At 60.0% G+C, this 22105-nt stretch overlaps 1 protein-coding gene across 1 annotated transcript in view; it reads left to right on the plus strand.

The window, feature by feature from the left end:
* The first annotated feature begins 226 nt into the window (after positions 1–226).
* NCS1 (neuronal calcium sensor 1) overlaps positions 227–22105 on the plus strand; it is a 44646-nt gene continuing 22767 nt past the window's right edge. Inside the window, exon 1 of the mRNA XM_069474762.1 lies at positions 227–324. Coding sequence (XP_069330863.1) covers positions 261–324 — 64 coding nt within the window. The 5' untranslated portion in view covers positions 227–260. The remainder of the gene's footprint in view (positions 325–22105) is intronic.

The raw sequence follows: 22105 nt of genomic DNA on the forward strand, positions 1-22105 counted from the left end.
AGCCCAGCGCAGCTCCGCGCCGCGGCGCCCGGACCGCCCGGGCCTGCCGAGCGGCCGCCCCGCGCCCCGGCGCCGCCAGCCCCGCCGCGCAGCGCGCAGAGCCCCGCGCCCGGGCCGCGCGGGCACGGCCAGACAAAGGCGCGGCCCCGGCCCGGCCCGCCTGCCCCCCGCGCCCCGCCCCGGCCCGCCCCGGCCCGGCCGCTCCCGCTGGGCGCCCCGACCGGGTCCGGCCCGGGGGGCGGGGGCCGCGGCCGCCGAGGATGGGGAAATCCAACAGCAAGTTGAAGCCCGAAGTTGTGGAGGAGCTGACCAGGAAAACCTACTGTGAGTGCGCCGCCCGGCCGCAGCCCGCGCCCCTCCCCGCCGGCCCCGCCGGCCCTCCCGGCCGCCCTCCGCCGCGGCCGCCGCCTTCGCGCCGTCACCCCTGCCCCGCCTCCGCGCGACCCCTCGCCGGCTCCCCGGCCGCGCCCCTACCCCCCACCTGGCCCTATTGTTCTAGCACCCTCCCCAGCCCTGGAAGTGTGCCGCCTGTCAGCGCGCGCGGGGCCACCCGGCCGCGAGGGGAAGCCCCAGCCCACCCGCCACCCCCTCTCCGCAGCTGTCCGGAGGGCAGGGGTGTGCGGGGGCGGGGGCGGTGGTCCCGGGAGGGGGCGCCGGCTGCGCGGTGCGACTGGCACGAGCGCGGAGGGGTGGGTGATTCATGCATCACGATGCTGCTGCCGCGAGGTTGGCCTGTCGCCCCCTCCCTGGCCTGGATTGTGTTGTGGGGGGTGGCGAGACTTGGCAGAGAGCTCCTGGCGGCGACGGTGAAGGGTCCTGGAGGCCCTGTTGGTTGCAGCATTTATAGGCTGAATTTTCCTCTTGCCCCATTTTACCTCCCTCCTCCATCTGCCACTCCGGGAAATGGGTTTCTGCAACCATGGGTGATCTGGTGGGTCTGATCATTTAACTGTCCCGAGCAACCCGGAAGAGGAGGGCCTGTCCATTGTGGTCTTCGCTAGCTCAGCCCCAGCGTGGCTGTCTCCACTTGCCCAACTTCACAACTCTGCAGTCCCCTCGCATCTCCAATTTCTCCATACCAGGTTTCCCCCTTCCCTGCAGCCTCTCTGGAGGTGCCTGGCGGGCCAGGGGTTAATGGAACTGGGCCCTCACCACCCTGTCTGTCTTTGGGGATGGGGAGAGGGAAGGCTGCGTGGTCTGGAAGGGCCTCTGCCCGGGTGTTTGACCTGGAAGGGGGCAGCGGCCCTGTGCTTGGGTTGGAATTCAGCACCCACACCTGGGCAGCTGCGTGGGCCCGGCCCCTCTGCAGCGCCCGTGGAGGCAGCCGATTGCCCGCCAGCCCGTGTGTTGGTGGAGGCCGGGAGGCGGCTTCTGGTGGTGCATTGCACAACCTCTGCCCCCCTTCCCCCCACTCCATCCATCTTCTGGGCACATTTGCAGGTCTGTCCAAGCCCACGCTTCAGCTCGGTGCCCCTCGCCCCGTGTGCTGGGAACAAAGGGGCTTTCCTGAGTGGGCGCTAGTCCGCCGGAAGGTGCAGGCGCTTCTCTGGTGGAATTGTGCGGCAAGGAGCTCACGCCCCACCAGCTGCTCCCGGAAGCAGGGGGTGAGGCCCAGGGGCTGCTCTCGCCCTCTTTCCAAGGTGGGCGATGCCCTTCCCAGTCCATCTGCTGTTCAGTGAGATTTGAAGGGCCCTCCTCCAAGCTTAGTCCAGATATGGCCCACAGCTGTCAGCCGGCAGGTGCAGGTGGGACTTCCTGGGCCCCCGTGCCTGGAGAGGCTGAGGGCACCACGGGCTTCGCCAGGAGTGGTAGGCATAGGCTGCACCAGGGTGTCTCCATCATCGTTGGACAGAGGAGCCACCAGTGAGCTGAGGGAAGACCGGTCTTACCATGTGCAGAGCTCTTTGCATCGTTAGCACATCAATTCCCAGCAGCCGCCCTCCCCACGGTGCTGTGGTACCGCTACCATTTCCATTTACAGACAGGGAAACTAAGGCTCAGGGAGGTGAAATGCTATGCCCAGGATCCCACGGCTAGTCACTGGGCAGTGCCAGGACTCGAACTCAGGTCTGTCTTGCTCTTAAACTGTGCCCAGCGAGAGACCTCAGAGCTAAGGCCAAGAGCTCTTCTGTGTGTCCCTTTCTGGTTTCTGCTAGAAGCCGGTGATGGTGGACTCCAGGTGGGAAGGGGCCTGGGGTGGTCGTTTTTCCCAATCCTCCCTCCCTTGGGCAGATCTGTCAACTTGGAGAGAAGTTGAGACAACAAGGCTTTGTAAGGAACTAGCCCGTCTGGTGCTGGGCTGCGCTATTTTTAAAGGCCTTTGGAGACATGGAACAGTTTTGGTCGGGGAGAGAGTTAGCCTGGGTACTTTTCCTCTGTAGAAGCCCTTATTAGGGGTGGGCCGGAGAGGTGGTGGTGGGTTCGTTTGCCCCTGTCTGCCTTCCTTGCTGACTTGAGCCTCAGTGCAGGCCCATGTCTCTGTGGCTAACAACTGTATCCCCCCCGTGTGCTGGCCCTTAGTAGGTCCACAAATATTTGTTGAATGAAAAGTCTCCCAAGAGGAAAAGCAGAGAAAGCTCCGGCTTGTTCTCAGGCCTGCAGATGGGCTTCCTTCTGCTGGGGAGGGGAGCGTCTGTTCTTTGTTCTGGGGGATTCCGTGCGTGGGGTCAAGAGGAGCACCTGCTAGGAAGGACTTGCAAGGTCAGGATCTCCCGGAGAGCTTGGTTAAACACGAGGTGCTCGGCCGCCCTCCCACACTGCGATTCTGTAGGTCTGGGCTGGGGCCCAGGAATTTCCATCCAGATCTTGGTGCTGGGGAGCCCGGGCTGGAGGCCACAGTTCTGGTGTATGCTGGGGGCCCTAGCCTGGGTCGGTGTCGGGCACTGTCCTTGGTGGTGACTCTCCTGCTCTGTCCGTGGTGATCTGTATGTGTGTGGGAAGCAGATGGCCTAAAGGCCCCAGCTGTGTGGCCCTCGCTGGACACATCTGGATTCAGCCTGGCTAAAACGCTAACCTAGTCCTCAGCCTTCCGGGCACAGTTCATGTCCTGGAGCACCAGATTAGTGAGGGGTGGACGAGTCCCGTCCAGCTGGGACTTACAGAGGAGTGGTCAGCACTGCCAGTGGCCCAGGTCCTTTGAGGTCTGGCCCACTCTCTTCCAGCTTGCTAGTGAGGCTGTTGGCATCCCCGGATGCCAAGGCTGTGGAACAGGCCAGTGCCATCACCTAACTGAACCTCAGTTTCCTCATCTGTAAACTGGGTGTGCTCATGGTACCTGTCGGCGAGCAGATGTGAGACAGGATAACTCACGCACAGCATTGGGCCTAATGTGTGGCATGCAGTAAGTGGCCAGTAAATGTCAGTGATCATTATTAATATTGTTTTGGCCAGGTATGGTGGCTCATGCCTGTAATCCTAGCACTTTGGGAGGCCAGGAGTTGGAGACCAGCCTGAGCAAGAGCGAGACCCCATCTCTACACAAAATAGAAAAATCAGCCACACACGGTGGTGCGTGCCTGTAGTCCCAGCTACTAGGGAGGCTGATGCAAGGATCGCTTGAGCCCAGGAGTTTGAGGTTGCTGTGAGCTCTGATGACGCCACGGCATTTTAGCTTGGGCAACACAGTGACACTCTGCCTTAAAAAAAAAAAATTGTCGTTTTGACCATATGATATAGCTTCATCTTGAACTGGTCTTAAATATATTTTGTGGGCAAAATTTCCTGTCTCCACAGAGGAATCCTACGACCCCGGTCTTTGTGCCTGGCACGCAGAAGGCATAGGGAGGCAGGCTCTTGGCCTGGTTTGCCCGAATCCTAGCAGGGGCTTGCTACCACGCCCGGCAGCCTCCCCCAGCCCCGCTTGTTAACTGTGAGGCTGCTGCTCATGCGTGTTCACTCCGGGCCAGGCCCGGAGATAGAGTGAAGGAGAGAGACGACATTCCTGCCCTCAGGTGGAAACCAGCCAGCCAGTCTGAAAGATCACGCATTGGGGTGCAAGGCATTTGTCATGGTCTGAGCTACAGAAGTTTAAAGGCTTCTGGGGGCCACACCAGGCCCAAGAGGCAGAGCCTCTACCCGCCTCCCTCTCCTGTCTCTGGTGCTCTCTCTGTGATGCTTGTAGGCACTCCCCAGGGACCCCCACCCCGCCCCGGTCCAGGACTCAGGGTGGCCACCTCCTCCTTGTTACTCCTGGTCAGCCCAGGCTCTGCCTTGACCTTGTCTGCCAAGCTTGAGTCTCTTCTGCCTTTTCCTGGACGCCCAGAACGGTGCCTGGCACACAGCAGCTGTGGGGGGAGGAGCTGGTCTGGGCACAGCTGATGCCTCTGTGACCCAGGGCACAGAATGGTCCCTGACTCTGGGTTGGGGTTGCCAGTTGGGCTCTTGGGTCCCTCTAGTTTGGGGTGATCCTGAGACCCGTGGAGGTCCCTTCCTGTAGGATAAGGAATATTCTCTGATTGTTGCTCCCCCACCCAACTCTGCCCAACCAGAGTGGGCAGGACATTGCCTTGGGGGAGGCAGTAACTGGCACCCATCTTGGGACAAACGTGGGAGTTGGAGTGATGGCCGTATGAGAATGTGGGGCCCCACAGCCAGGCTAGGGGTGAGCCACAAAGAGCAGGAGGCAGGGGGCTTCTGCAGTCTCTATGCATCCTGCTAGTGTGTGGGTAGGACAAGGTGGCCCTTCCTGTCCCCCTGGAGGCTGAACAAAGCAGCAGCAAGAGAGACTGAGGTTAGACTCTTGACATGGGGTGGGCATCTGGGTAGGGGACATCACCTGCATTATTAGGAAAATACTTGATACCCTGGAGAACGGCGCTGGGTATCACTGGGGCTCGGTGCCCTTGGGCAGGGCCCGGACCCCCTCTGAGCACTGGTTTGCTCACCTGTGTGACCTGCCCACACGACTCCATGGGTCCAAGTGGGAGGACGCTTTGTGGTCCAGAGAGTGGGCCGGAAAGGGAATGGGGCTGTTTGGCAGCAGGGCCTCTGGGAGGCAGGGAGGGCCCAGGGGCCAGTTCGGGGCTCAGGCCCTTTCCCTGGGCAAGGCTTGTCTCACGGAGCTTTCCTTTCCCTGCAGATGGGCGCCATGCAGACCCTGGGGTGGGGAAGGGCTCAGGGCACGTGAAGGGTTTAACATGGTACCTGGTTCTGGGGACACCTTTCAGGCCTCCCCTGGCAGCGGCTGGTGCCAGGGGTGCGAGTCTCCCATCTTCCACGGTGGGACAGGTGAGAGGGCCTGTGGCCTCCGCCTTGCGGAGCAGAGACGGACGGGGAGGCTGGCGAATGGCAGGGACTCACCCAGGGTCACCCGAGCCCAGCTCCTCTGCACAGCCTGTCCCTGCCCTTCCTGCCTCCCCTGGCTCCATGTTAAATGGAGCCCGGCTCCTCCCGCCCCTTCCCCCCACCCAGCCCCAGAGGGTTCTCACTTCTCCCCAGCCACAGACGTCCTTTCTCCTCCTTTCTCCTTGCCAGGCCCTGGGTTGGACCAGCTTCCTCTGCTCCCAGGCTTGAGCTCTTTTGGGGCAGGGCGTAGGCAGTGGGGACTTGCTGGCGAAGGGGCCGGGCCCATGTCAGCCCTGGAAGGCCATGGCGGGGGATTCTCCGAGATGAGTGGGCAGCCATGGAGGGGAGGTGGTGGAGACGCGTGAGATTCGCGTTTGGCAAGATCGGTCTTGGGTACAGTGTGAAGATTGGATCAGCAGGGCGGGCAGCAGTGGAGACCCAGCTGAGCGTGGTGCTGCCCTGGGCGTCGGGGGATGACGGGGAAACAGACTCCAGGTATATTTAGGAGGGACGCTCCATGGACTTGGTACATTGTTTTTGTTGCCTTGTAAATTTGGGATTATCTACTTTTTATTTTCTAATTTTTTGAAACCTGACAGTTCTGAATGCCCACATCGTTAACTATTCTTTTAAAGCATGACTTTTAATGTTGTGTCATATGAATGCAACACATTTTATTTAATCCCCTGTCGTTAGACAGTTAGGTTCCTCCCTATCCCCCAATTTAAATGATGCCACTACGAACATCTTTTTACTAAATCTTTGCACATATCTTTTTTTGGAGCCGAAATAACCAAAAATGGGGTTATGGAGTTAAAGGCTGGGGACATTTTAAAAGGCTTTTGATTAAGAACTGCTAAATTGCTCTCCAGAAAGGATGTTTGAATTTACATTTTCAGCAAAAGTGGATGAGAGAGTGCCTATTTTCCCTGCATTTGTGCCAGCACTGGGTATTATTGTTTTTCTTAATCATTGCCAATTTTATGGGGAAGAAAAGAGATAGCTTCCTGTTTCAGTGTTCATTTCTTTGATTGCTATTAAATAGAATCCTAGAATCTCTGAGCTGGAGGAGACTCTTCGGGTCATGTAGTCCAATGCCCTCATTTCACAAATGGACAAATTGAGTGCCAGGGAGGTGAGGTATGGCCCCCAAGGTCACACAGCAAGTACCGATTTGTTCCTGCCAGGGCACCTCATGCTGTGCCAGTGGGTTGGCTGTTGGGTAGAGAGAGGGATGTCTTGCTTTCTTCACTGAAGTCTTCTGATCCGGTTCATCTTGCCCTAAATATCTCCAGCACTCTGGTAAGGAAAAAAAAAAAAACCAGTATAAATTTAAAAAAGCACATCCTTGTTACTGTCATTACAAGATGAAACAATTTTCACATTCCTTATGTGATCTATTTACCAGGGCAGAGAACGTCAGATTAACTTGCAGCGTTTCTAGGTAACTTGCAGTCAGGGTCATATCCTGGCTGAGGGGCAGGGCCGCAGAGTGCTGAGGCCTTGAAGGTCAGTCCTGCCATTTTCTGGCTGTGTTGCCCTGGAGAGCCTCGTCCCTCTCTGAGCCCCGGGTCCCGTGTGTGTGAGACTAAGAGGTCTGTGTGTGCTAAGTGCTTGGTAAACACTCTCCCAGGAAGGAGGCCGCTTGCCCAGCTGTGTCAGGAGACAGTGGTTCCTGGCAGCGAGCTGTCACAGGCCCTCAGCTCGATTGGAAGTGAGTGGCAGATGTGGACGGCCTCTGCCGGGTCTGGCTGCGTTGGTGGCCAGCTCGTTCTGCATCAGGCTCCTGGCTTGGCGAGTTGCAGAGGGAGGCTCGGCTGTGGCAGGCTGGGTTTTAGGCTCCTGTGGCACAGGGGCTTGGAGGGCACAGAGCAGCCTGCCTGGGCTTCAGTCCCGGAACCATCATGGCCTGGACAGTGACTTTGGAGTCACTGGTCCCTTGTGGGACTCAGTTTCTCTTTCTGTGCAATGTTCAGACTGCTGAGTGGTGAGACCCGGTGGGGAAGGTACACCGGGGCCCCAGGGTGGAGTGTGCCTGGGCTCTGGTGTCTGATGCCTTGGCCTTTGGATTATCTCTGCCTCAGGCGTGGTTTTTAGCCTCTTGACGCCTCAGTTTCTCATCTGTGACTGGGGGATGATAATCCCTCTACAGCATAGGGCTGTGTGTGGGGTTAGAGAGGGCAGGCAACGGACTCCGTGGCTCGTCTCCGACGTCATGCGGGTGCGGAGAATCTGGAGTCTGGTAGTGAGCATGTGCGGTGTGGCCCAAGCCTATGCTCGGTATTCACGGGTGTTTGTCATGACCTCCCCCAGGAGCCCTGCATAGTCCCTGTTTTACAGATGAGGAAACAGGCTCCAGAGGGGTCGAAAGCTGGCCCATGGCACAGGCCAGCACGTGGTGCAGCGGGGGTTTGGCTCCCCGATTATCTGACGCTGGAGCCCTCACCCTTAACCCCTGGGCCGTGATGGGGGCCTCTGCCGTGGGAGGTGCCAGGAAGCTGCCGTGAAGGTGTGCGGGTGAGTGTGAGCAGGTATGGGGGCCTGGTATGGGTGTTGCAGGCAGGGTGGGCGCCCCGGGGCGTGTGGGCAGGTCCTGCTTCACGTGGGCACACGCTGAGTGAGAGTGACGGGGTCGTGGCATGTGTCAGGAGTGGGTGAGCCGGCACGTCTGCGTGCACGAGCGTCGGTGTGTGAGGGCTGCTCTGTGCGGATTGTAAATGGAGATGCACCTGGGGTGGGGGGGCTGGGGATGAGGGAACCTGGGGGTGGGGGCACCTGGGGGGAGGCACTCACAGGCCAGGAACCGCATCAGAGGCTGGGAGCTCAGCTGCTGGCTCTGGGGCCAGGCAACAGGCTGCCACTTCTCAGTCCCCTTCTGCCCTGGCCGTGGCGGTCTCTGCAGGTGGCTGGGGAGTGTCATCCGGAGGAATGACAGCAATGACAACTACTGTTTACCATGTAGCACTCGGTGCCAGGTGTGCTGAGTACACTCCCCAAAGCCCTAGGAGTAAAGATACTTACGCCCATTATACAGATGGAGAAAAGGAGGCCCAGGCAGGCTCAGGGACCTGCCCAAGGTCCCCTAGTCAGGAAGTGGCCAATCTGGGGCTCAGGCTCAGATCTCTGTGCTGCCAATGCCAAGCCCTTCCCACCAGGCACCCACCTCCCACCATCCCTATGAGCCTCGGAACCTTAGAGCTGCCTGCTGAGGACAGGGAGCGCCCCACCACTGGCCAGGTGTCCCGGATTCCGGGTGTGAGGCTGGCTGGTGGGTAGGATCCTTCCAGCTGTGAACACAGGGTCCTGCTGGCCCGATGTCCTGCCTCCTGCAGGAGACTTGGGGCAGTGCCTGCCTTGCTGCCTCCAGGAAGGAGGCAGAGCTGAGGCCTTGGGAGAAGGCCGCACGCAGGAGGTGCTGGGAGCTGTGCTGGGAGCGTGGAGAGGAGCGTGCGGCAGGCAGGCGGCTGCACCTCGCCCATCCTGGTAGGGGCTCGGGAGCTGACCGCATGCCCAGAGCTGTGCTGGTCTCATGGAATCCTCCCGACTGCGAGCTCAGGAGCAGTGCACCCCCCGGCGTTTGGTGTTGGCACCATCCTTGCTTCTGGGGAAGCTGCGGTTGGGGCTGGGAAGCCGGGCGCAGCTGGGATGAGGTTTGGAGACTGAGCCCGGCCAGCCTGCCCTGCCCCAGGCGGGGCAGGCCCAGGTGCCTCGGGAAGTATCTGTTGAACGAAGAGGAGACTGAGTCCTCCTGGGTGCAGTATGGGCTGGGGGGCACGGTGACAGAGGGGAGCCCCGTGATCTTAAGTTCCTTGAAGGCTGGGCCACATCTCGTGGCCTTTGGTGTCTCTGCAGTGCGCAGCCCGGAGCTGCCCCCGGGCAGGCCTGGGAATGTGGCCTCTGTGTGACGCTTTGCACTTTCCAAGAGCTGTCCTGTGCTGCTGTGGTTCACTTCCTCTCCCTGCCCAGGGAGGGTCGCCTGTGCTCCTGGCCTCCAGTCCCGGGGCGGGGCTTGCCAGCGTGTCCAGAGTCAGGTCCTAGTTCCATCCTGACTTGCTGTGGCCTCTGGCTGCCCTCTCAGGGCCTCAGTCTCCCCATCTGTCCTGCTGCCTGTGAGATGGGGTATCGCCATCTCAGCCCCCGGGTGCCCTGACCATGCCGCCCGGGGAGGTGCCCCTGCCGGGCGAGCCCAGGTTGGGGGTACCCCGGAGGGGTGCAAGGCAGCTGCTGGCTCTTCTGGGCTGGTGGGGCATCCGGGCCACTGTGCCCTGGATCCCCTGGCAGGGAGTGGGGGAGGGCCGGAGGAATGTGGCTTTGAGGAATGTTTGACCCAGGGCAGAAATAGCTTTCTGCTTGTTCATTTCAGGGTTGGGTTTTCAGCAGGGAAGTGGGCTCAGGATGCCCTTCTCTCCCTCCGGCCTTGGGGCCACCGCCACCCAGCTCCGCCACAGCTCTGGCCTTTTGGGAACAGAAAGTGGCCTCTTTTTTTGCTATTTTTTTTTTTTTAATCAAGAAGCTGCTGTGAAAAGCAGAAAGAGCCTTGGACTTGGTGCCAAGCAGAGCTGGGTTCAAATCCCTCCGTCTGCACTGCCCAGTGCTTCCTCCTCTGCGGAACTGGCAGCACGGGGGACGCTGCGCTGGGATGGCTTTTCTGGGGGTCTGGTGTCAGGGACTGCTCCCAGGGACCTGCCAGGCCTGGGTTCAAATCCCAGCCCCTCTCCTCATTAGCTCGGGGACCTTGGCCCCCCCCCCACCTCCTTACTTCCTCTGTGAACGGGGTGAAGGTAACCCTGCCTCCAGGGTCGTCGGGGGATTAAAGTGGAAATGGCGGTGAAGAGGCCGGGCTCATCCAGGCCTTTCAATCCCTCCTTCTGTGTCCGGCGCCTTCACGTGTGAAGTGGGGACACTGAGCTTGCCCCAGGTTGGTGGTGACCGAGGAGCTGTACTCAGGGCCACTCAGGCAGCTCTTCCTCTGACCTTCCCCTTCCTCCTCCCACGGACCCTCCTGCCCGCCCTCGCCCACGCTCAGCTGCCCCAGAGCCCCATGGCCACTTCCAGGGGAGGCGTCCCTGGGCCTGGCCAGCGTCCTCCTCGGACGTGGTGGTGACGCCGTGTTTAACTCTCCCTGTTCGTCAGCTGTGAGCCGTGAAGACGGACCGGTCTCGTGGCCTGGTTCGCGGTTGTGTCCCAGCTCCTGGAACAGAGGCTGCGCACGTTGCTGCATGAATGAAAAAACAAATACAGAAATGAACAAGCTAATGAATGAAGTTTCTTCTCATCTATCTTGAGCTTTGCTTTTTGTTCCTGCGGGGCTGGGTGTGGGGTTTCCCGTGTGTCTGGGGCAGGGGGAGGCTGAGCCTCCACAGGCCGGGCCCAGTGAGGACCCCTGGCCCCCCTCACCTTCTGGGGCTGGGGAGACAAGGAGGGGTCCAAGCCCCCAGCCAGCCAGCAAGGCCCCTCCTTCCAGGCCCTCCTGCTCCTGCCTTTTTGTAGGAACCAACAGATCCCTGTTCAAAGGCAGGAGATGGGGCTATTTTTGGCACTGTGGGGGAAAAAGCGAATGCTTTCCTTCTGTTCAAAAATATATGGTGTATGTGATGGGCAGATGGCGCTCGGGAGAGCTCAAAGCCTGTGCTCTCTGGGCTCCTGCCCTCGGCCCGAGGTCCCGCACGCCACGCCGGGCCACTTTTGTCTCCAGACTGCCTCTGAGGAGGCCCTTGCTGGGCCTGAGCGGAACATGATCTCGATTAAAACTAACAGCAGCCGTCAAAATAAACAAGAGGAGCCTGCCGAGATGCCCCGTGAGTCTCAGCTCTTTGCTCCAGCTCCGTGGAGCTGCGGGCAGCTGAGAGAAGGGATCTAGGTGCACCTCAGGGTAGGAGGCCCAGCTGGCCGTGGAGACCGGCTGGAGGCCCTGGGTCCTGTGCGAGGCCAGGCTGGCCGAGGGGATCCCCAGGCTGCCTCGCTGCCCCTCATGCCCTGATTCGAAAAGACTTTATGGAACAGCTTCCTCGAGCCAGGCTCTGCAGATGCTGGGGACACAGGGCAGGTTGGACAGATGGATTTCTAGCCCTGCTGGCGCTCACAGTTTGGTGGGAAGCAGATGTCAGGCCAGGACAGGCATCAAGACAGGGCACTGCACAATGCCATGGGAATCTATGTAGTCTGCGGTGCAGCCAGAAGGGTTTCCTGGAGGAGGTGATATTTCAGTTGAGACCTGAGGGTAGGGTTGCCAGACATACTAAAAAGTTATCTGTTGTTTATCTGAAATTTGAATTTAACTGGGCGTCTATATTTTCGTTTGCTAATTCAGCAGCCCTACCTGAGTTGAGAAGGCACATAGAGGTTTCAAGGAGAGGGTTTTTGTGGGGAATGATGGGAGTGTTTCCAGGAGGAGGAATGGCATGTCCTAGGTCTGGAGGCATCAAAGTATGGCGACTCGCAGGACCTGGAACTTGTGTAGTGGCTGGAGCGGGTGGGGACGAGGCAGGTGCTGATGGTGGGAGGCCTGCGCAGTGCCTACCCCCAGCTGCACGAGTGAGGGGGACGGATGAGCAGTTGAGCAGCCCGGAGATGAGCTTCTGTGGCCAGAAACAGAGCGGCTTAAGTCTTGTCTCCATGTGACTGTAGGCAAGTCCCCTGGCTGAGCTGCGGTTTCCTCGTCTGCAATGCGGGGTACTGGCGGCCCTGCCGCAGGGGTGTCTGGTGAGTGGGAGATGCAATGGGTTAGCCCCTCAGAGCTGCTGGCTGCCCTGGCGGGGAAGGGGGCTCCGCGGGGGCATCCTGGAACACAGGTGAGCCACGTGAGGCCTGGGGCACACTTGGGGAAATGGGCCTCCGCCGACAGAGGCAGCAGCAGGCGTCAAGGCCACGGTCTGGCCTTCAGGGAGCTCTGGCCAGGCTGGTGGGTCTGTGCCTGTGCCTCTCCCCGCCACTACTGCCATTGCCTGGTCCTCTGCTCCCAGAGCACCAGGACGAGGGCTGTGATGAGTCACTGCCTCCTCCAGGAGGGCAGGTCAGGGCCAAGCCTCCACCCTCAGCTCTTAAAGGGCCGGCACTGCCGCCTGTGCTAGGGCCCCCACTCCACCCTCCTGGCCAGACGCCCTGGAATTCCTGGTCCAGAACCTTCCAGGGCCCCTGCAGGAGCTGTTCTGCCCTAGTGCAGTTCAGGGACAAGCGGATTTGCAGTGCCCTGTGCAGGAGGGGGGAGAGGAGGTGCTGGTGGTCGGGGTGGCAGCTGGTTCCCACTCCAGGTGCCGTCCCCACTTAGTCTCTGTGTCCCTGTCAGTTTTGTCTTGGTCCCTCCCTGTGTGGGGGGCTTTGCACTCTTCCCTGGGGCCTCTCTTCAGCCCTGGCCTCTGCTCTGTCTTGGGAGTCTCTCGGCACTTGCATTTGGGGGGTTCCTTGCTCTACTGGTCGTGACATGCGGGACTGACCAGTTTGACTTCTGCCTGAGCTACGTTGGAGACCAGCTCAATGTCTCCCACCCACGCCCAGGGCTGGGGAAGGGCGCCCTGGGGGACGAGGGCTGAGGCAGAACTGTGGGGCCGGGAGGGGAGGCAGATGCCATATGCTGTGATATGGGGTGGCAGGGGGCGGTCGCCTGCCCACGGCTCCTTGCAGCGCACCCCCTCCTAGGTGCCCATATTACTGGCCCTGGTCATCCTGCCTCGTCTGTGGGTGCTGTGACACCTATTAATTATAGTAGCAATTGTTAGCATTTTGGGGCGCTGTGTTCCCTCTGCCTGGACCATGCCACGCTTCCTCCGGATAACGCTTTGTTCAAGTAAGATGCGGCTTCCCGCGGTCCCTTGAACTCACCATGCCCTGCGTGCTCGCTGAGCTTGCGGCACAGCCCCTCCTGGAAACCCTCCCTCTTTCTCTTTGCCCGGCTGAGGCCTGCTGTCCTCCCTGCGCAGCCTGTGCGCCCCCTTCCCCGGGAGCGTGCCCCGATCCCCCGCTTTACATGCCCATCACCCCCAAAGCTCCCTTCTTGCCATGACAGATTAGACAGCAGTGTGGTCATGTGCTTAAGGCCCATCTCCCCTGTTAGATCAGGGACTCAGAGGACAAGGACCTGTATCTGGGTCCCGCTGTCTGTATCCCTGGACCCCAGCTGAGGGTCTGGCCCCTTGAACATGCTCAGGAATTAATTGTGGGGTAAATGAAGGGGTGAAAAGTCTCATTTGTTCCTTACCCTATAAGGCAGGTATTGTCACCACCACCATCCCTGTTTTACAAATAAGGAAACTGAGGCTCAGAGAGGTGAATTCTGTTGCCCAAGGGGCTAAAGAATGACTCACTCTAGAGAAAGCCCCTTCCTGTTGAGCAGGTGCATTCCTGCAGTGCCTCCTACAACGTCTGACCTTGGCAGTATTTGGAAAATGCCTGTGGAATGGGGCTCGGCTCTGAAATGTTTGAGAATTTCTCACCGGGAGTCTTGAGAAAACTGCACATGTGAACATTTTCCCAGGGTCTTGAGGGCCCAAGGAGGCAGCAGATGTGGTTTACTCCCTTCCAGACCCACTCTTTGGAAGAGTCTGAGGCTGACGGTAGAGGGGACCTGAACCAGGGGGCAGCTCCTGGTGCTCTGCCTTGTCGTGTGTGTGTGTGTGTGTGTGTGTGTGTGTGTGTCTGAGAGAGAGAGTGGGGTCACTGGAGCAAGTCTGTTTGTTAGCCAGGAATAACTTTGAATTCTAGAAAATAAAAGTAGCCATGTCTACTTTCCAACTTACCCACTTGAAACGATGACTCATGCTTTCTACAAGAACACACACACACTGAGCACCTACTATGTGCCATACGCTGCAATTCTGTTGAAACTTAGGCAGACACAGATCCTGCTCCATGGAACTCCCGGCCACTGGGGAAGGGCAAATTTGGAAACACAGGCTATCCCAAAGACCAGAATAAAACCATTCCTCATGCCGCTTCTCTAAGGCCACTGGTGGTAACATTGTCACCCCAGTCTTTTTTCTATGTATGTCACTGTGATAGCTTTTACCACCCTCAGTTTTCTGATGAGGAAACTGAGGTTCAGAGAGGTTAACTGATTTGTCCAAGATCACACAGCTAGAATGTGGTAGAGCTGGGATTTGAACCGATGTCAGCGTGACTTGATCTGGGTCACTTAGCCAGTCAAAGCAAGTTGTAGGTCAGCAGATATTGGGGCCCTTTGCCTCCCAGCGTTGTTCCGTCACCGAGGGGCATTAGCGCAGGTGAACTGCTTAGTCCGGGACAGGCGCGTGATAAGCACCTTGTCACTGGCAGCTTTTTCTTCTTGTTCCTGGAAGCCACAAGCCAGAGCACATCTTCCTGCAGTTTCACTTGTGACTTTTGGGGAGAAAGTTATTTAACTTACATAGAAATTAAAATCAATATATTTTTAACTTTATTTTTACAGTAAAATAAGCACCCATAAATGATGAGGCAGAATGCAGATTTGCAGCCATATTTGAGTAGAACACAAGACTGGAACCAGACTTTGCTTTCTGTGGCTGCCTGGGACCCTGCTGCCCCCCACCCCTCGGGGAGCACCAGCCCTCTCCCCACCAGGGGCTCTGTGGGGGGCACCTTTGAGGAGCCCCAGGACTGCCTTGACCATGCAGCCCTGCCTCAGGGAGGAAGCGCGTTCACCTTCTGTGAGCTAGTTGGAGGGAACGTTCTTACCCCATTTGTCAGATGAGGAAATTGAGGCCTAGAGTGGAGAAATGAGTCACAAAGATTCGGGCTTTATTTTGACAAAGTGAGAAGTATGGAGCATCCAGGAGGAGGACGGGGCCGGGCCTGGCTCTGCCAGGGAGCACCGTGGAGAGGCACTGTGATGGATGGCGGGAGCTGGGTGCTCCCTGCTTGACTGTGTGCCCAAGTCTCAACCACCCCAGTGCCAGGCACACGGCAGGTGCTGATAAGCGCTTGTTGTGGGCTGGGGGCGCCTCGGTGGGCAACCTGTCCTGGGGCACGACCATCTCCAGGCTAAGCCTTCTTGGTCCCAGGCTCCAGGTCAGAAGGCCCTGAACTTTGACCTCCACCACTGACTGTGTGATCTCGGTCAAGGCCCTTTGCCTCTCTGTGAAGCCTCAGTTTCTTCATCAGCAAAGTAGGCTGGTGGGAACCCTGACCCCTCGGCGCAGGGCCTGGTGTGGCTTGAGGGCTCAGCCATCAGCATCGTCCGGGGCTCAGGAGGGTCCTGAGGGACTAAGAGGGAAACGGGGGTTTGATGCTGGGTTCGCGTGGCCCTAGTGGTCTCTGTCACCTGTGCTCCTGCAAGGGATGGCAGTGGCAGGAAACTTCCCATCTAGACACCTCCCCCGTAGCCTGGCCCCCTGACGTCTTATTCTAAGGTGCACCACCCCTTCTCATAGCGCCAGGCCATCTCTGCGTGGCGCTTGCCGCGTGCTGGGCCAGATGCGTGTGGCCTGCATCCCCTTGTCGGCCAGGGCTCAGAGTGCAGGCCTTGGTGGGAGAGAGCCAGCTTCGGGAGGCTGTGGGGAGGGTCAGGAGAGGAGGTGGGGTCTGCGTCAGAGCCTGGTCGGCTGGCTGGACGTGGGCACGGGGCTCCCCCACCGTGCCCGATGCCTCATCCTGAGACCGGCACAGCAGCCCGTGACCCCTGGGCTCCATGTGGCTCCCGTGGAATCCTGAGGGTGCAGGGCCAGGCGGGGCAGGCCACAGCCCACCCCATAGCTCCTCGCTGCAGGTGGCAGCCTGATGACCTCGACGCCTGCGCAGAGGGCGGCCTGAGAGCGGAGTGGGCAGGGCCGGCCCCTCTGTCCTGTGCCCAGCACTGGGCTGGTGGAAATAGTGACCGCCAAGGAGGCTGGGCCGATGCCACCTCACAGTGGGAGGAGGGGCCTGGACCCAGAGGGGAGGGGAGGGGGGCAGGGGGGAGGGGGGAGGGCCGAGGGGCTGGGAACTTGCTGCTGCTTTTCTAGGTCAGGGTGAGGGGCTCCCACAGTGAGTGCCGGGAGTTCTGGGTGGCGGCCAGGCCTCCTTTCTGATGACGGAGCCCAGCCCTCCTCCAGCTGGGCCTTCATGGAACATGGGACGGGGCGGGTGGGGGGTGGGCTGTCTCTCCTCGCCCTGGCAGAGGCACCGAATGATACTTAACAACAGCGACGACCATACTACCTACCTATGCCAGCCGGCTTCGGCGTGTGTGGTCATGCTGGCTCTGGGCTTGGAGACAGCACTACCAAGGGCTGCATTTTAGAGACATGGCTGCCACGCTTGCCCAAGGTCACCTGGTGGGTCAGTGGGCCTGGGACCCAGCCCGGGTCGTCTGGCACAGAGCCTGTGTCCACACTGCCCCTCCCAGCTGGGCTCCGCCGTGGGGGACTTTGTGCTCCGGGCCTTCATTTACTTGCTGGCCGAAGGTCACTTTGAGGAGCGTGGGAGCTGGGGATCCTGGAGGTCTCGGGAGGTGGGCTCCTTCGTGGGACAGAGGGAGAAGGTGTGTGGCCAAGGTCACGGGTCAGGCCAGGAGCCGAGGGGGGCGGCTGGGGGTGCCCTGCCTCTCCCCAAAACACCCGTTCATTTCCACAAGGCCTTCTGGAAACCGCCCAGTGCTGCCGCCAGCCCCAGGGAGGAGTCTGCACTGCAGCTGGAGGGAGGGAGCGATGTGGGGGGCTTGTGCCTTGAGGCTGGTGTGTGCGGGTGGCTGCTCCCCCAGTCCTTATGCGGCAGGACTCAGGGGGCCACCCCCACAGGTGTTTGACTCCCTTTCCTGTCGCCTGCACCTCCCAGCGTGTGGCTCTCCGTGGCGGCACGGCCAGTTAATGTCTGCTGGGAGCAGAAGCCATTCCCCTTTCACAGATGGGGAAACAGGCCCAGACAGCGGAAGGGACAGGCCGCACAGCTAGGGAGTGACAGATCCCCAGAGTCCAGGTGCCACGGGAGCTACAGCTGTTTTCCATGCCGGGGAACGGCCCCTGCTCTGGGGGTACCTGTCCCTTGGATGCAGGGAGGGCCGGGCCTGGGCGGGGGGCAGGAGGGTGCGTGTGGCCCACCGACGTGCTCCCTCCTCTGACATAGCTTCGCTGTGGCTGCCTGGAGAGGGGTTAGGGCAGAGCCTTCTGTTCTGAGGGGACAGCACCGGAAGGGCTGTTGGGTGCCGCAGGTGCAGACACAGCTGTGGGGGCAGGCCAGGCTGGAGAGGCTGGGTGGATGCTGACCTTTGAACTGTAGCCCAAGGACATAGGAGGAGGGTTCCAGAAAGGGAGGGACAGGACCACATTAGGGGTGTGGCAGTTGCAGGGTGGGGCTCGATGGGAGAGCAGGATGGAGGTGGGGGGCCGAGAAGGGGCTGTGCAGAGGCTGGGGTGGTGTCGGGGGTCACACCCGGAGGCCCTGGACAGTGTTGTTGTGTTTTCAAGGCCAACAGGATGGATGTGGGTGGGACTCGCTTGCAGTTGGCGCAGGACTGCCCACAGGGCAGGGCCAGGACGTTCTGGGGATGGGGGCCTGGGATGAGGTTGAGGCGGTCCCTTTAGGGGGGCACGGGGCATGTGAGCAGGGGAGAGGCCTGGGCCTGGGAGGCCTGGGCCTGGGAGGCCAGCTGTGCTTCTGGAAGGAGATAGCCAGCAGTCATAGGTGTTGGGATCAAGGGGACTGTCTGGTTTAGTAAGAGGGGTCACTCGTGGCTGGGCCCAAAGGCCCCGCTTTCTCCTTTCTGCTTCTCAAACCTGCATGCCCCTTGCTGATGGGGTTTCCTTCAGCTGCGGTGGGTGGGGGAGGCCTGGTTCGGCCCCAGGATGGGTGGCTGGGGAGGCCGGAGCGGCTCCCTCTGCCCCGATCCCGCCTCGTGGGCCGCCAGCCCCTGCTGTCTGTTCCCACCATGTTTGAGCTGAGCCTCCATCAGGAGAAAGGTATTTTGCTTTAGGGAAATCAAAATCAGACTCAACATTTATCCTGGGCTCCTGGGACCGGCTCTCATGCTCATTCCTGGCAGACAAGAGCTGCGTGGAAGGGAGGAGGAGCCGGGGCGGGAGCCCAGGAGCGCTGCTCGGGTCGGGAGGGTCCGTGGGCACCGCAGGCGCCCCCTGGGCTGGGTGGGTAGGGGCCTGGAGTCCGAGAGTGGGGAGAGGCTGGGGTGGGTGGCCCCCTACCCACTCTGGGCCACCAGCTGGCCCTGCCCCTCCACAGCACCTCTCCGGGGAGCCCCGCAGGGCCCTGCACCAGCTCTGGACTAGGAATTCTTCCACTTCCCAGGAGCCGCTTCTGACAGCTCTGCCATTTATGCCCCATGTATAGGTGAAGGCTCTGAGGTTCAGAGAGGTTAGGTAACTTGTTCAAAGTGACACAGCCTACCAGTGGCCCCAACGGGATGACAACCCAAAGCCTTCCACTGTCCTGCCACGAGGTGAGCTGGTCCATCGCTGGATGGTTGCTCACATCCGGTTTTAAATCCTGGTTTTATTACGGAGCCTGGGCCCGCAGGCCTGGAGGCAGAGCCTACCGGAGAAAAGCAGCTCGTTTTAAAAATTGGCCCAAACCAAATGTAACCGTGAAGGTAAACATGTCGTGAGAGACCTTTTAGGACGTGCCCTAAAGCCAGCCCAGCCTCCTGAGGATGGCGGGCAGGGGGAGGGTGAGGGGGGGTGGGTAGTCTCCGCCTGCTGTGTGCAGGACCCGGTGGGGGGGGGGGTTGGTGCCGCCACCAGCTAGGAGGAGCGTGTGGCCTCCGCCTCGGGGGCTTGGCGTCCAGCTGGGAACGTGGGAAAGAAAACCTGCTTCCGTGGAGCACTTGCCGGGGCACCGACTGGGCCACGCCTTTAACTATGTCCTCTTCCCGTGACAGCCCTGAAGATACAGACTGTAATTCGTCCCTTTTTACAGATGAGCAGACCGAGGCTCAGAGATGTGAGGTCACTCGTCCAAGGACACAGACCAGAAAGGGCAGGGAGCCCCGGCCTGGCCTGAGCCCTCTTTCTAGACCACACCACTCCACCCTGTCCCTACCCCAGCCTGTCCCCTCTTGGTCGAACCCCTGTCGGACCCTCTGTCATGGAGCCTATGGTAGGACATTAGACTACAGGGAAAGGGGCTTCCAGAGAGGGCATGGCAGGGGCAGGAGGGCTTCCCAGGAGAGGGGTACCCCAGCAGGGCTTCGGCAGCTGGGCAGGGCTACCCAGGCGACAGGGAGGAGAGATGAGAGTTTGGGGCAGAGGGAACAGTGGCCGATGCAGTGCGGAGGCCTGGAGGCCGGAACAGTCAGGAGCTTAAGTGGAGTCTCCAGGTGGGGGTGTGGGCGGGGCATCCGCGTGGATGGTGGCGCAAGGACAGCTGGCGTTCCTGCCCTGCCTGAGTCCTGAGCTTGGACCCACCGGGGAAGCCGAGGCCCTGTCAATTTCACACTTGGCTGGAGGCACCGGGCGGAGGGGGAGGGGATGGGCTGGGCGCAGAGCTTGGGAAGGTCGTTCGGTGTCTGGGTGGAACGGAGGCAGAGGGAAGCATGACCCTAAATTGTCCCCATGTCCCTCCTTCTCAGTGCCTGCGGAGGTCAGTGCTGCTGGAGCAGGACCTTGGGCGGGACCTCCAGCCCTCCTGGCGTTGTGTGGGGGGACACAGTTTGTGGGGTGAAGAGGACAAACGTTTCCCCCAGCTTTTTATTTTGAAGCATCAAGAGGAACATTGAAATAATAGTGCAATGTGTCCTTCCGGATCCCTCCCTTTCTACGTATGTGTGTACGTCGCTGAACCATCTCACAAGGGGCTGCCGCACCCTGACCCTCACCCTAAATACTCCAGGGCACCCCCCAACCCGACTTAGCCCCAGTGCTCTCACCACCCTTGGGAGGATCCGCAGGGAGCCCGTCACAGCGCCCAGTCGCCCGCCCACAGCTCGGCTTCCCAGATGTCGGGTGGCAGCCGTTAGAGGCTCCTTCCTCCCGAGCCAGGACCCGATCCAGGCGTCGCGAGTTACGTTTGGTTGCCTCATGTCTTTAGTCTCTTTTTCCGGAACAATCCTCTGACTTGCTTTGCGTTTCGTGGCACTGACTTGAAGTGTCCTGGCCAATTGTCTTGTAGAAAGTCCCACATTCTGGATCTGTCCGACCGTGTCGCCGTGGTTAGACTCAGGCTGTATTATTTCTGGCAGGAGAACTCCGTGCTTAAGGCATCCTTTGGCCGCGGAGTTAGAGCGCACGTGACGTCAGGTTCTTTCACGACGGACGAGGCCGGGTTTGATCAGGGACAGTCGCTTCGTATTTTAAGTTATACTTTTATTGTGTATTAGAAAATATACAACCAGCACAAGTCACTGCTAATTTTGTGGACATTACTGCTTAGACTAGATTAAGCAAGTACATAAAAACATGATTTAGAGAAAAATCCAGAGTGCACCATCAGACAGGTGGGCAGGGAAGAATCTTGAAGGTGGTCTGGGCTGGCTGGGCTGTGGAAACCCAGACGGAAGGGTTAGGAGCGCAGGCCTCGGGGCTGGGCAGGCCCAGGCTGAGGGGCCACCTTCTGGCAGTGGCCTTAGGCACGTTCCTCCCCATGCTGGGGTGGTGGCTAAGCAGGGGCTGGGGCTTGGGCGTGCGCCTGCCTGGCCCATGCTGGCTGGCAGGGGGTGGGGGCAGGTGGCCAGGCCCCCAGAAATGTGCCCCTGCCTGTTGCCCTTCAAGACCCTCCAAGGCCCCAGGCAGTGAAGCCCTTAGGATTGCCGGCGCTGGCCTCGTGCTAGGGGACACCTGACAGCCTCTACTGTTTCCTAAAGGTCAGTTAGCTGCTTAGGGCACCGGGTAGGCTCACACCCTCACCAGCTCAGGCCTCCTGCGCTCTATAGGGAGGACCATTCTAATGGGGGCAGCCAGCCACGTCCCTCCTCTGACCACTGCTGCGCCCCGGGGGCTGGTGGGGGTGGAGGGAGGACAGAAAGCTGGTGCAGAGGGCCTTGGGGGCACTGTCGAGATGGGGGGCGGTCAAGGGAAAGCTGGGACTTCTGGGCTGGTGGATCCCAGGGAAGCCCCTCTCTGGCCCTGTGAAGCCCACCTGTGGTCAGCAGTGGCCCTGCCACGCAGCTCCTGCTGTTTCTGTTGTGTGGGGCCACCCCTTGCCAAGGTGACACAGGCCATGCAGCTCAGTAGCACACTGGAGATGAGGGTGCACCAGTGTGGCGTCCATCCTGTCCCCTGGAGGCACGGTCTGGCCCTGCTTCCCCTAGCAGGGTGACCTCGGGTGATCCTGGACGAGGAAGCAGGCCCATCTGAACCTCTGTTCCCTCGTTGGGATGATGGGATCATGCCTGCTTCTGGGACCCGTGTGAAGGTGGAGAGTGGTGGGCACTTTAGTCTTCCCAACAATCCCATTTTATAGATGAAGAAACAGGCTCAGAGAGGGGCAGCAGTTTGCCTAAGGACACACAGTGAGTAAGTTGTGGGGTTGGGTGTGAACCCAGGTGGTCCAGTCTGGCTCCAGGGCCTGGGGCCGAGCTCTTGGCTGTGCTGTGACACGTCCCCCGCGTCTCCAGGTTCTTGCTTTCCGCACCAGCCCCTGGGCCCCAGCAGTCCCTCGTGGCAGCTGTGGGTGGCAAGGTCTGGGGCAGCCAGTCCTGGTTAGGCTGTGGTTGCTTTCCTTCTCCTCCCCCAGGCATCCCCCTTCCCCACCATACCCTTGCTGGAACTTTCTCTTGGAGAATTGCACTCTGTGATGCCAGGCTGGCCTTTCCAGGTACCTGGCGTCTCCCGATCACTTTTTGTCAACAGCCTGCTGGGGACAGGTCTCTTCCCAGTCTCCAGTTTGGGCTTGCGGGGGAGAGTGCCGGCAGGACAGGGTAGAGGCTTCTGGCTCACCCTGGAGTCTGACTGCCGGGCTCTCTGCCGCA

This window comes from Eulemur rufifrons, chromosome 7 (assembly GCF_041146395.1).
Source record: "Eulemur rufifrons isolate Redbay chromosome 7, OSU_ERuf_1, whole genome shotgun sequence".
NCBI lineage: Eukaryota > Metazoa > Chordata > Mammalia > Primates > Lemuridae > Eulemur > Eulemur rufifrons.